The 13560-nt window shown below is 40.9% G+C and overlaps 1 protein-coding gene across 11 annotated transcripts in view; it reads right to left on the reverse strand.

Annotated features, from left to right (window-relative positions):
• BOLL (boule homolog, RNA binding protein) overlaps nucleotides 1–9377 on the reverse strand; it is a 75205-nt gene extending 65828 nt beyond the window's left edge. For 2 of the 11 annotated variants that reach the window (XR_011967750.1, XR_011967751.1), the window contains exons 1-2: nucleotides 7397–8018; nucleotides 3539–3624 (exon numbers count right to left, since the gene is read on the reverse strand). Coding sequence is in view for 7 of the 11 variants with exons in the window: in XM_072612805.1 (XP_072468906.1) it covers nucleotides 3539–3619 (81 nt within the window). In the remaining 4 variants the exon portion in view is untranslated. Of the gene's footprint in view, nucleotides 1–3538; nucleotides 3625–7396; nucleotides 8026–8675; nucleotides 8711–9210 lie in introns of those variants that run through there. The other 9 variants (XR_011967749.1, XM_072612803.1, XM_072612805.1 and 6 more) reach the window with 9 other exon arrangements.
• Nucleotides 9378–13560: the final 4183 nt, after the last annotated feature.

The following is a 13560-nucleotide window of genomic DNA, read 5'->3' on the forward strand; positions in this document are numbered from 1 at the left end:
AGAGTGGAAAGGAAGGAGATGGTGCTGGTATCAGGGACAGCAAAGATAAGGCTTGTAAATTTGATAGTGAGGTTGAGTGTGGCTTCTAACCACCCTACAGAGAGATGGGACTCTACTTATGTCATCAACATAGAAATCCTACCTCAGCACCACAGGCAATATTCTCTATGAGGTTTCCCTTCACTCCTATTCCACTATGACTATCCTCTTGTTAACTTCACATTCCTGGTGACTAGAATTTATTATTCTATCAGTATGTCAAGATCAAAAGTCTTCTGAAGCCCAATTATTTTTCCTGGTTAGAAATGATTTATAGAAATGATTCAGCTTTATTAATCCATTCATTTGTATGGATAAAGAAAAGGAAGAGATTTTCATTTTCTTAGATGAATGAAAAGTTGCTGCACATTTGTTGTAGTCTCATACTTTTAGGGGGATGCACAGCAATAGTCCCTCCGTGTTACTGTCATGTTTATCTACAGAAAAGCTACCAAGGTCAAGTGCAGTATATAGTATAGTATAAAAATACATGGGAGGAGGGAAAAATGAGTTTTCCTTCCTTCTGTGATTAAGATATACAAAGAAAAAAAGTAACTTACATAAAGACAAGTCACCATGTGAGAGTTCCCTGACTAATTATACGGTATTTAAAACAATATATTCATGAAACAGCAAAAAGCAAAAAAACCCAAAGAAACCCCTAAATCACAGTATGTCACAAATAATATTAGAATGAATCCATTAACCACCTAATATGTGCCTACTATGTACTAGGGGCGCAAATTAATACAACTTCTATTCTCAAGGACCTTACTTTTCAATGGGGGAAACATGTACAAGCACAAACACACACACAAGATTTTAATGTTATAGGGTTTGAAGAAGTTCCTCTATAGATTACTTAGAAACATTAAAGATGTTTCACTTAAACACAAATACCATTACATTACTCATTATAGAAATGAAGCAATATTGTTTAGTTTTGTTTCTCAAACTGTGGACTTTTTTTAATCAGAGAATAACTGTTAACAGTTTTTAGAGCCAGATAACAGGTCTCATCTAAAGTCACTCTTAAAGTCTGGAAATTCAAGCCCTTCTTTCTAAAATATGTTCAGTCAAAAGGGTAAACGAATAGCAGCAGACTGTTGGGGTTAGACCAGTCTAGGAAAACAAATAGCAAATATCCTGGAAATCATTTTGAGGAGGTAGGATTTGGGAAGAGGAACTTGAGAAAAGGTGGATAAGCATTTTGAAAAGAATTTGATAATCCCTAAAAGCCAGCCTGGATTGAGGAAAAACAAATCATGCCCAACTACAGTTATTTTCCTTTTCTGATAGGTTATATACCAACTTAATAAATCTTTAAACTTTCAAGACCATGGCAGCCTATTAAAGAAATAAAAATAAAATTGTCCTCAGTTCTGTACAACTTCCTTCTGCAGAAACAGTGGTACAGTGTTGGGAAGGAATGCAGAGCAAGGTGGAGTTGCTTTTACCATGTGCCCAGAGGCAACAAAAAACATTTCAAGGGACACTTGATCTTCTTGTGATGAGCATAACCAAAAGGACTGTCATGAAGATAACTGCAGTTTAAGTACTAACATGTGTTGCATAGGATGAGTAGGTGGAGCAAATCTATCGAGAACCTCCAAACTAATTCAACTTATACTTTGATATTCAGTTACTTCACATGAAGGTAGTCATGGAGGAAAATGGAGAGAAAGTATGTATTAGGTTCCAGAAATGCACATTTCAAAGACTTTAGATGCCTCAAAAGTCTCAAGTTTATAAAATTAGGGTTCTTTCCTAAATTTAATACTCAGAAGGTGCTGGGAGGCTCTGAATACCCCCAAACTGAAAATGACTATCTTAAAAGAATTAAGTGACTGATGATGGAGTCATATCAGAATTAGTGTATTCAGGCAGTTGACTCATTGGAGACAAAAGTCAAACGCAGTGTTATTAGAGCAAAGGACACAGATAAGAAGACAGATGTACAATGCAATAATTTCAACCTAATCTATTCAAATAATAATGCCCCCCAAATGGGTAATGGAAACAGTCAATTATATTGATATTGATGATCACTTTTTACTGTAAAAATTTAATTATTTTAAGTAAAACAAGCATAATATGGAGGCCAAAAGAGCAAGTAACTTAATCAACAAAAAACTGAACTTGTAGGAGAGGTAGGAGCAACACTAATTGAGAATGTAAACATCTGTAGCAATAATGTGACTGTGGAAGATTAGAAATATTGTCTCATAAAACAGAGAAAGGCAATGAAAATGTGTATATATAGAACTTGGACTCAACTAAGCCATTATTAATCCAAGATGAAACTGACAGAACAACCAACTGATGAAAAATGGAACAGATGTGTTTACATATTTATAAATTATTTCCATCACTGATGACAACAAAACCATATTTGGTGGTTCTAATACAATATTCCCAAATATATTTGAAATGGTACTTAAGAGAAAATAAAGGCAGGAAGAACACCTGGACTAAATCAAGAACTCATGAAGGAACTGCATGCTAGAAACAAAACAATCTTGAAATCATTGAAGGGTTACTCTACAAAGGTTTTTCAATGAGGATGAGTCAAGAGGATGGCAAAAATCATGGTTAATTTTAATAGACAACTCAGAAGATATTAGGAACTACTAAACCATATGTCACTTTCTCAGTTTAAAAAAATTAATAAGATTTTATATTACTATATTTTATGCTATACACATATTTAAGATAGCTGATGAAAACTTCAGATGGGTCTAGGTAGACTTCTGGCAAACCATTTTCTACAACAGACCACACATTTACAGTAGTATAATTAATAAAAGGTCATTTAGAGTAAGGATTGTTATAATTCTTTATGTTTGTATCTCCAGCACCTAACACACTGGCCAGCACAGAGCAGACACTTCATAAATGCTTGCTTTTGACTAAAGGTGCTAAGAATCTCAAATCTTATTTTGTTGATTACCACTTTTTCCTCCTTCCCTCACCCCAAATCCTAAACCATTTCACTATGTAGAGCAAAAAACTGCATTAATGGCTCTCCTCAAATAAGGAGTCTTTCAAGCCAGTATTAGGCTCATAAAGGTTCCATGGTTAAGAGGAAAAAGAGAGGTGAGCTAAGTGAAACAGTGGATACAGCCTTGGCCCTGGAGTCAGGAGAGACCTGAGTTCAAATATGGGCCTCAGACACTAACTAGATGTATGACCCTGGGCAAATCACTTAACCCTGATTGCCTTTTTTTTTTTTTTAAGACTATATGCTTAACATAAGTGTTCACCATTATTATGGAGGTGGTCTTTGCACTGTTTTGCAGATAGTATTGTGCTAACTGCTATATGTACAATGATACTGATTTTCACAGTATTTAGCAGTCTACCATGTTATACTTATGATTAAAATACTGATTGATAATAATAGTGTTTTGGTCTTACACATAAAGTTACATTTTATGCTTATACATAAAATTTCATTTGATTCTCATATCAACTCTGTGTTAGGCATGGCAGGTATTACCTCATTTTGCAGATTGGGGAACTCTGGCTCAGAAGAATAAAATGATTTGCCCAAGAACACATGGCTAGTAAGTGGTAGCATAAGGTCTGAAATCAACAAGATTAAATTTCAGCAGTAGTTAAAGTCCTGAATTTAAGATTAAAAACAAAACAAAAAGAAATCAATTGCAGAAATATAAAGTAAGATAATATAAGATATAGTTGGCCTGATAAAAACAAGAACCTTAGGGCTTAGTTGACTTTCAGGTGAAGATAAATTAAAAAAGGGACAAATTTGCTACTAACATAAATAAAATTTTAGGTTACTATTAGAGAAATATATTGGCCACACCAAAGGAGGTTAACAATCGCACAACAGTATTCTATTACAGATGTTGCCTGGTCACTATATTTTGCCTGGTTTTGGGTACCACACTGTAATACCAACAAACTATGTATGGTGCCTAACAAACTATTAAGCCTAAGGTGATGCTAAATCTTAAAACAATGTTATATAAAGAATCACTGGAGGAACTCGAAAATTTTATTCTGAAAGAGACAAAAGTTGGAAATACAGATGTGCAAAAATAGCTATTTTTAAATACTGAGAAAATTTATTATGGAAAAAGCAGATTTATTTTAATTTGATTTACAGAGCTCAAGGAGGGCCATCAAGAAGAAGTTATTAGGGAAGCTACTCTTAGTTCAATACAAAGAAGTTCCTAACAATTAGAAGTGGTCAGTAACCAAAGAGTAGCAAACACTGTATTGTTAGCGGAAATGTTTAAAACAAAAGCTGGATGATGGTTTATTAGGAATATTACAGATAGTATTCTTTCTTACTCAGAGAGAAAAGCTGAACTAGATTGCTTTTTTCTAGATTATTCCTAAAGTACTTTCTAAAATTTAATAATGATGTGAAAATTTCAAAATACTTTGATAATAACCATTTTACAAAAACTATTCTGAAGAACAAAGAAAGTAAACTTTCATTAAGGCATTCAAAGAAATTCAGTAGTGGACTGTTTTAATTACTTTCAAGAACTGGATCAATGTGAAGAAAACTCATAAACAAAATCATGAAAAAATAAAATAGCTATAACCAATTTTTTTTGCTTGTTTTTTTCACTAATGTCCAACTCTTCATGACCCCATTTGGGTTTTTCTTGGCAAAGATATCGGCATGGTTTCCCATTTTCTTCTCCAGCACATTTTACTGATGAGAAAACCGAGGTAAATAGGATTAAGTAACTTGCCCTGCGTCACATAGCTAATGTCTGAGGCTGGATTTGAACTCAGGTCTTCCTGACTCCAGGCATGGGGCGGTATACATTGTGTCACCTACTTGACCCTGTAGCCAAATTTACATCAAGTTAAAATATAGAAAACCTGATAACTGTCCTAAATGATATTTTTACCACATTGAATAAAATACAACAAAACTTATTTTATTGTAGATGCTATTGAAATTTAAAAGAAAAAGACAGACCTTGAAAAACAAGAATAGAATGAGTACTAAAGTAGCATACTTGGGGGGAAGGGGAACTTGAAAAGTAGTTGATGTTAAGGTTACTTCTTAACTGCTGAAGAACAAATGGCTTCAAAGTGATAATTTAGTAATTATCTTCCCTCATACCTACTAAACTTCTGAGCTAAGCTTTAACACCTTCCTAGTTATAGTATCTACAGAATCTATATATAGTACATTAAAATCTTACCACTTTAAAATGAGAGGAAGACCAACCTGAATTAGAGAAGTCTGAATTATACAGTATTTAACAAGGAATGCTTTTCCATTACATACTAATATGGTAGCACCTAGCTCTAAGTTTTATCAGAATTGCTTGAGGAAATAACAATGAAAAGTTTAAATGTGTTACCTATATGAAAAGGATTGTAGAAAGGTTGCTTTGGCCATTTTTGTCAAGGTGGTTAAACACTAACTTTTGCTTATACAGAAATTTTTCTCCTTGTAGTTTGGCAGAAATTCACCTTTTGATTAATGTTTGCATACCTGACTGAAATGGGTGTAGGGATCTGCTTTATTGAAATATTACTGTTAAGTACAGTATTGTTAAGTACAGTCAACTCTGAATAGACTACCTACAGCAAACTTGTCTCTGGCTAGACCTTTCTTTAAGAGGAAGAGAGGTTTGAATAGATCAAACCCCTTTTCAGTATTACTTAACTATTCATTCAGTCCCTTTCTTACATAATTAGGCATGGTTGTTTTCTAAAACACTGTTTCCCTGGGCCGCAACTAGGATGGGGTGATGGGGATTTATCCTTGGATGCTGACATCTGGAGGTGCACTTCCTCTCTAAGGTCTTTCAGAGACCACTCTGATCTCTACTTCAGGCTTGTTCCATTTTTGATTTATTTTTTTTCTTTTGTTCATTAAAAAGGCCATTCCCTGACTACTTCTTAAAGAGGCCTATTCACTCAATGGGTGTTACCTCCCTCTAAGCGAGTACCTGAAAAGGCCAGCCTAAGAAGGCCAACATCTCCCAGTGCATCCTGGGTCATCTCTAGTCATCCTGATGAATATCTGGTCACTGGATTCAGATGGCTCTGGAGGAGAAGTGAGGCTGGTGACCTGCACAGCCCTCCCTCACTCAAAACAAAGTCAAGTGCAAGTCATGTCATCATTTCTCTGATGTTATGGTCTTCTTTGAAAAGGAAGGATGAACTCAAACTATTCGTTCCTTTTATAAGAAATGTTTTAAATATCAAATATTTCTCAGATATATAACAAACTTACCTAAATGGCATACTCTAGATCACTTTCCATAAAAACAGGAAACTTACTGACTTTCAACTAAAATAATCTACTAATTTAGTATCTATACAAATAGAATTTAAAAAAATAATATGAAGAACTGCGGAGAACAAGATGCATGTATGGTTCACTTATGTGGCTATCTGTATAACAAAAACCCCACTGCTGACTAAGAATTTTTTCTAATAAAGACAACTGAAAATTGAAAATGGAGTTCCACAGAGGTTTTTCACATACGATTCTGAAGGAGACAGTGCCATTATGTCCATCTTACAGATGCAGAGACCAAGGCTCAGACAAGTTATTTGACTTGCCAAAGATAACACATCTAGTAAATGTCTAAACCCCAAGGCTCTTAATTTCAAATACAATCCCCTGTACATCTGCTGTCTTCCTGAAAAGAGATATTCCTTAAGTTAATGGTTTAAATACAATCACCAATTTTTTCGCTGCGTTTATGCGAATGGAGAAAAGGCAATTTTTTTGAGAGAAGGCAAAAAAGGAATGGAAATGGTGTCTGATCATTCAATACTTATTCCTGAGTGTAGGGAAAGTAGAAAAACAAGCTTTATTATTTGTGAAAGGAAAAACAGAAACTGTGTCATACAATTTGTAAAATGATCAAATGTCAAAGGATGTTTAGTAACAGAAGACACACACACGACCATCTGTAAAACAAAACCTATGCAGCTGTCTCTGTAATCCACGTTAAGGCAGAGACTCTCTTATTACCAGCCTATACGCTATCCGTGATGACACTTGGTTAAAAAAAAGGCAGCTAGGTGGCACGATGGAGAAGGTGCTGGGCCTGTGGTCAAGAAGACGATCTTCCTGAGCTCAGAATCTAAGCTAAGACACTTCTTAGCTGGGCAAGTCACTTAACTCTGCCTCAGTTTCCTCGTCTGTAAAACGAGCTAGAGAGGAAAATGGCAAACCACTCTATCTCTGCCAAGAAAACCCCCAAGAGGGTAAGGGAGAGTGGGACACGGCTGAACAACAAAATGCGTGTCCGTCGCCTCCGTGCCGGCCTCAGCAGCACTCCAGAAGCGTCAGAAAACAGAGCCATCACTTATACAGAAAACTCCGTGCCATACCACGCACCTTGATGTTCGGCAGAAGCAGCTCGGCAAAAAGACTCCTATCAGTAAAGTTCTTTCCCACGGTAATGGCCATGTAGTGACTGTTTTTCTCTGAGAGTTAAATACCACGGCTTAGTTTAACCGTCAAACATGATAAGCTTTGCAAGCGGAGCTGGAAGAAGAGGCGCGCTAACGGTCACGGCCCCTGCCTCTGAGCCCGGTCCACTGCGAGGCCGGCGAGCGCGGAAACAGACGCGGCAAACACTGCCTCCAGCTGCTTGGGGTCAGCACCGGAGCGGACATAGCCTCGAGCGTCCACCCCCGCCCCAGCTGGGAGCGGGGGGGAAATTATGGTCAATGAGGTCTGGTCCACCGCTAGCCCAAACGCTGTGCTCAGCCAAAGGAAGCTCAACGGCCTCGTTCTCGCCTCGCGCCCAGCCTTCCAAGGCGCGTGCCGGGGCTGGCGAGACTAGCCTCCCTCCCGCTCACGGGGCGCGCTCATTGGCCCTCCCGCCGGCGAGGGGGCGGGGCAGAAGCCGGCCAGGCACGTTGCCTCAGGGCCGCAGCCCGGCCCCTCCCCTTCACCCCGGCCCCTCCCCTTCCCCCCCAGCCCGTCCCCTCTCTACGCCTGCGAAGCGGATCAAAGGCTAGACAGGCCCCGGAGCGCAGCCCCGGGACCCCACCTATCGTTTTCTGCGGTGGCGGGGCGACTCCACAGTCTCACGAGGGGCTTCCTCGAAGCCCAAGTTGGCCACGGCTGAGGCGGAAAAATTCCGCTTTCCTCGGAGGTTGGGTGGGCGCTGGGAAGGCGTGGTCTTCGAGACCGTGGCTTCAGCGGGAAAGGAGAGCTCACTGCCCCCGGCCTGGGGGAAGCGGCGTCGTCATCGTCTGGCCTCAGCCACCTTTCCAGTCTCCCTTCTGTCGCACGTGGCCTGAGCCGCCGCCCCTCCCCAGAAACGTTCGGCCCCATCTGAGCGCCCCCCCACGCCAGGCCGCCTTCCTTCCTCGCCTCCGCTCCGACCCCGCCCCGGTCCCATACGAGCCCGGTTGCCCTGCTCTCGAGGCTTCCCATCCGCGCCGCGACGCCCGGCCCGCGGCGGTGGCGGCGGCGTTAGAGGCCGTAACCTAGCCTCCGGAGGGCGGGGCGAGGGAGCCCTTCCTTGGGGAAGCTGTTGACCCAGCCCGGCACCCCAACCCCAAAACGGAATCCCCGAGCCCCCGCGCACCCAACAAGCGTAGAAGGGGAAGGCGGCGGCTGAGGCGGCCTGGCCCGCCCCGGGATCCCGTCCTCTCTCACTCACCGCTCCCGAATCCGTCTCCATCTTCCTTGGGCTCCCTTCGGGAAAAAAAAAAAGTTTTAAAGTGTAAAAAAAAAACCAACTAAAAAAAACCGGACCACGAAACCTTCAAATAAATGGAGCAGAACCACGTTTCCCGACGAGAGAAACTTTTTTCTTCCCACCCCCCCCACCCCCGCCCCGCTCGCGGCTGTGGCTGCAGAGGTGGCGGCTCCGACGCGGGGGCGTGAACCTGCCACACTCGGGATCCAGCCGAAGTCCCCTGTCTCCGCCGGGGGCGGGGGAGTGGGAGTGGGGAAGGTGGTGCGGGCGGGCCCTTTAACCAAGGGAGGGGGCGCTGCGGGAGACTCCCGGGCCCTTGGCAGGGTGCGGTGGCTGGCGCGGGCGGGCGGATTCCCAGTAATCTGAAATGGGGCAGGTGCAAGGGAAGGGAGAGAATGGAGTGAATCCTCCTGTAAGGGGAGAGTGGCGAGGAAGAGGGAGGGGGAAAGTGATCTACGTCCAGGACTGGGCAAACTTCAAAGCAGTACGTAAATACCTGTTTTACCCATTTTTTCTTTGACTAACATGACCACGAAGTGGCTAAAGCTGCTGAGGTTCGGGGAGGGGTTCAGCTGGGGGTCCGGCTGGGGGTCCAGGGCGTCTAGTCCTCAGCCGCTCGCTTTATCCTGGTTTCGGAGGGTAGGAAGCTAAGGGGGCGTGGTCAGGAGACTTTAACTCTTGGCCCTTTTGAGAGGCTTAGACAAGGTCTTTCCTTGTAATTCGTTAGTTTAGAAACATTGTTTCCTCGCTATGTTTTTTTTTAAAGAGGAGCTCTTTAAAGGAGCAGCAGACCAGTTGGGGAGAGGCTGGCGGAAGGTGGCGAGCGCAGCCTCCCCGGGCCGCCCTGGACAGCTCCCCCACCCTCCGCCTGTTGCCGCTGTCACTCATCGCCGGGAAGGGGAGCAGAGGGCAGGCTCTGGGAACACGGCCCTGCGTGCCCCGCTGCTCGCCCCCCGCTTGGCTTGGGAGCCGCTCAGACACAGGAGCTTGGAGATCACTCACCTGGAGGCTCGGCGACCACTCTAGCCCACTCCACCTTCCTGGGAAGGACGGGCTCCAGGTCCTTGGCCCCTGGCCCTCGGCGCTCCAAGTCCCCTCTCTGTGTGCCTGGGTCCTCTCTCTACTACTGTACTCTGGTGTCAGTTCACCAGCAAGCCCATAACTGCTGATCCTAGCCTGGCTGAGCCACACACCTCCAGGAATAGTATCCCCTATTAGCCTATTCCCTATAATAAGCATGATTTTATAGTTTGGGGAGAATTGTTGTCATAGGAAACACTACTCCAGGTCTCATTGGGAAGGAAAACTTGGTGTAGTTTGTTCCAGACGTAGGCTGAGGCTCACACTTCAAGAACAATTTTTAAAAATAAAAATCAAGAATCAAGAAGCTGCAGGTTTTAACCAAGAAAAGAGGAATAGAGAAAATTATTTTACAGTAATAATTCTGCACACTACTACAATGGGTTTTACTTCTAAGGTAGAGGATTAAAATAAAACCAACAAAAGTGCCTATATTAATTTTAACACATTCAAAGATCACCATCAAGGTGATCTTAACTTTACTAGCTATGAATATAATGAGAAGCATACTTTTAATCCTTCGGTTGTATTTCATCTTTTCTAGATTGCCCATGCTATTTAAACCCAAATTTTCTTGTTTTAATCCTCACACTAAAGGAGAATGTTATTCTTTTAATCTTAAAAGCCATGTTCTAGAATTGAGGAATTATGTTTCAGTTTTCCAGTAACTCTATGCTATACTTCTAATTATTTCTCCAGGAGTGGTGATGGGCTTATATTGAATAACCAAAACTCTCTTTCCTTGTTCACACTTTCTACTAAGCACACATATTTACAAGACCACTCTCACCAAAGTTAGTTAGAAATGCAGGGTCTGGTTCAAAGGACAGAGGGAAGATGTCTTCCAGAGAGATGGAGCACATGAGCATGTTAGAGATGCCTTATATTCAATCAAGTTCATCAGTTGTAGCTTAACATTCTTGTTATTATCCACTTCTATACTGCCTCTCTTACAGGTGAATAATTCCAATTCTTCAACCTTTAAATCCATCACTCACCTTTAGATATCTAATTTAGCTTTCCTAAAATAACACTAAACTGCTTACCAGGACAAGCACATCTCACCTAATGTCATTAATTTCTGAAATGCTATGGCAAAATAATACCAAAGGAGGTAGTTAATTCCATGGGAACAATATTATAAATGGGTGATCATGATCTAAATATAACAGGGTTTTATGACTTTCTAATAGGGTTTTAGTATAATATGGTAAGGATATTAGTGGAAAGAGAGGGAACATGAGTAGTGGATAGAAAAGCTAGCCTTAGAATCAGGACTAATTGGGTTCAAATCCCATTTCTGACACATGTGGAATCTTGGGGAAGTCACTTAGCTTCTCAACGTCCCAGGGAACTCTCAAGTCTATAAATTATTGTTCTGCACTAATGGAGGGAATTTCTTCAGAGGAGCTTTCTCTATCAATGTAATTAGTTACAGATCCAACGCCTGGGGAAAAAAATTGGAAAATGATTTTGGATTAGTTCAGTGCCTGTATTCATCTCTCCTCTGTTTTCATCCTGTTCCTCCCTTATCCAAAAGTCTTCAATGGTATGGTGTTAACTGGAGAATTAAGATCAGACTCCTTGGCCTGGGATTCAAAGCCTCGGGGTGATTTCCTGACCCCATCATAGCTTAATAGCTTTACCTTCTACCATTCTCTAATAGAACTTGAACTGCTGGTCAAGAGACCTGAATTTGCCCAGTTCTACCACTAATTTACTTTGGATTCCTGGACAAGTCACAAGCAGAGGGATTCAGTTATACATAAAAAGAGGGAATTGGACTGATCACTTCCTAAACTAGATGGGACAACAAAAGGTCTCTGCCCTCCTAGGGCATAGTGAATGTAAATAGTAACTAGTAACTATTTCTCTTTTGGCCAGTAACCCTGAGGGTCTTCCCCTCCCCAGCTTGATTTTCTTTTCTTTTTTTCAATCACTTCTTAAAGAGGCCTATTCACTGAATGGGTGTTTCCTCACTCAAAGTGAGAACCTGAAAAGACCCAGGGTCTCCCATTGCATTCTGGCCCGTTTCCAGTCAGTCTGATGTATTTCAGACCACCGGACCCAGATGGCTCTGGAGGAGAAAGTGAGGCTGGTGACCTTGCACAGCCTTCCCTCACTCCAAACAAAGTCAAGTGCAAGTCATATCATCATTTTGTCATGGTCCTCTTCCAAAAGGAAGGACAAGCACAAGCAGCTCCCTTTTTAACTCCAAATCCTAGCATAAACTGAACCTTTATAGTTCTCAATTTCTTCTGTAAATGAAGATGGACAACATAATTCCCACAGTCCCATTTAACTCTAACATTCTGTGAGTGACTAATCCTTTGTTTCATTCAAACTGTATTCATTGCATTTATTTTCCTCCTCAAATCTTTGTTATTCTTACTCCCCCCACCTTAATGCCTTCCCTTGCCCTTTTGCCCCATCTAAATCTCACTCACTCTTCTAGGTTCAGCTGTTCTGTGAATCTTGTACCATAAAAACTCAAACTGTTTTTCTCCTTTATACTAAAAAATTAATCGAGGGTATGCTTGGGTTACAAGGAAAACTCAAGTTGTAACAATTTTTTCAAATTTTTGAATACATTAAAATAACTCCATAAAATAAGAAACCTGAAAGGGATCTTGAGATCATCTATTCCGTCACCTTGTATTCAGGTAACATCATACCTAAACATATCAAATAGCTGGACATTTTACCTGTAGTTAAAGAGCTACAAAGAAATTGTTTTTATAGAATAATCTTTTTTTTTTATCCAACTGAGATTTGCTCATTTTCTTTCCTTAGAGAAGATAGATAAGTACACACCATCCTGTTTTTAAAGGGTCACCAAAAAAGGGACAAAGTTACCCAGTGGCTCCAGAAATGGTTCCACTTATTTGCAAGGACTGGGCAGGCACCTATAAATTATAGTGCTTTCATTCCCAACCTTGACATGAGATGTCGCAGGGAATTATTAAAAGGACCAGCTATTTTGGGGACCTCTCAAGTCCTGTTACTCTGAGGGAGATGTGATGGGTTGTTTGAAGAGGCTAAATTGATGACACAGGAAATTATACCAAGGTCACCATCTGTCAACAATACATGGTAGAGATTAAATATTGATCCTTATCTATGTTTTACCTTTTTGGATATAGTCAAACCATATCTGTCTCCTGAGCTCTAGTCACATATTTCTGATTCTCTGTTGGATCTCTCTACCTGGGTGTTTCAGGGGACGGGATGTTTACTGGTCCACCTCTAGACATTGTTAAATTTTCAGTGTGAGCAAATGCTATAAATCGGGACATGATTTTTTATTTTGCTGATTGTCTAATGTTAATAATGCAGATTAAACTTAAAAGTATGTCAAAGATTTCTGTGTGTTTTTGCCCAGAGAGTTAGTTCTCAGCACATTCCTATTCATAGGCACCTCAAACTCAATATGCCCCCAAACCAAAGCCTTTGTTCTGGCTGTCCCGCATTCTTGAAATATTCTTTCTCTTCAGCTCCTACAAAAGGTCTTTCTTGATTTCTTCAACTGTTAGTGTCCCCACCAAAATCACTTTGTATTTATTTCATATGTATTTTGTGTTTACTTATATTTATGTATTCATGATATTTTCCTCCAGAGTTCCTCCCCTTGAGGGATTGTTTCATTTTTATCTTCTTATCCAGGATCATAGGAAAAGTTCATAGCAAAGTGCTGGTAGGTTCTTAGTAGGTATTTAATAAATGATTGTTTAATTTAATTTAATTAATGAACTTTAAAGTGTTAAGC

Source organism: Notamacropus eugenii, chromosome 5 (assembly GCF_028372415.1).
Source record: "Notamacropus eugenii isolate mMacEug1 chromosome 5, mMacEug1.pri_v2, whole genome shotgun sequence".
Taxonomy (NCBI): domain Eukaryota; kingdom Metazoa; phylum Chordata; class Mammalia; order Diprotodontia; family Macropodidae; genus Notamacropus; species Notamacropus eugenii.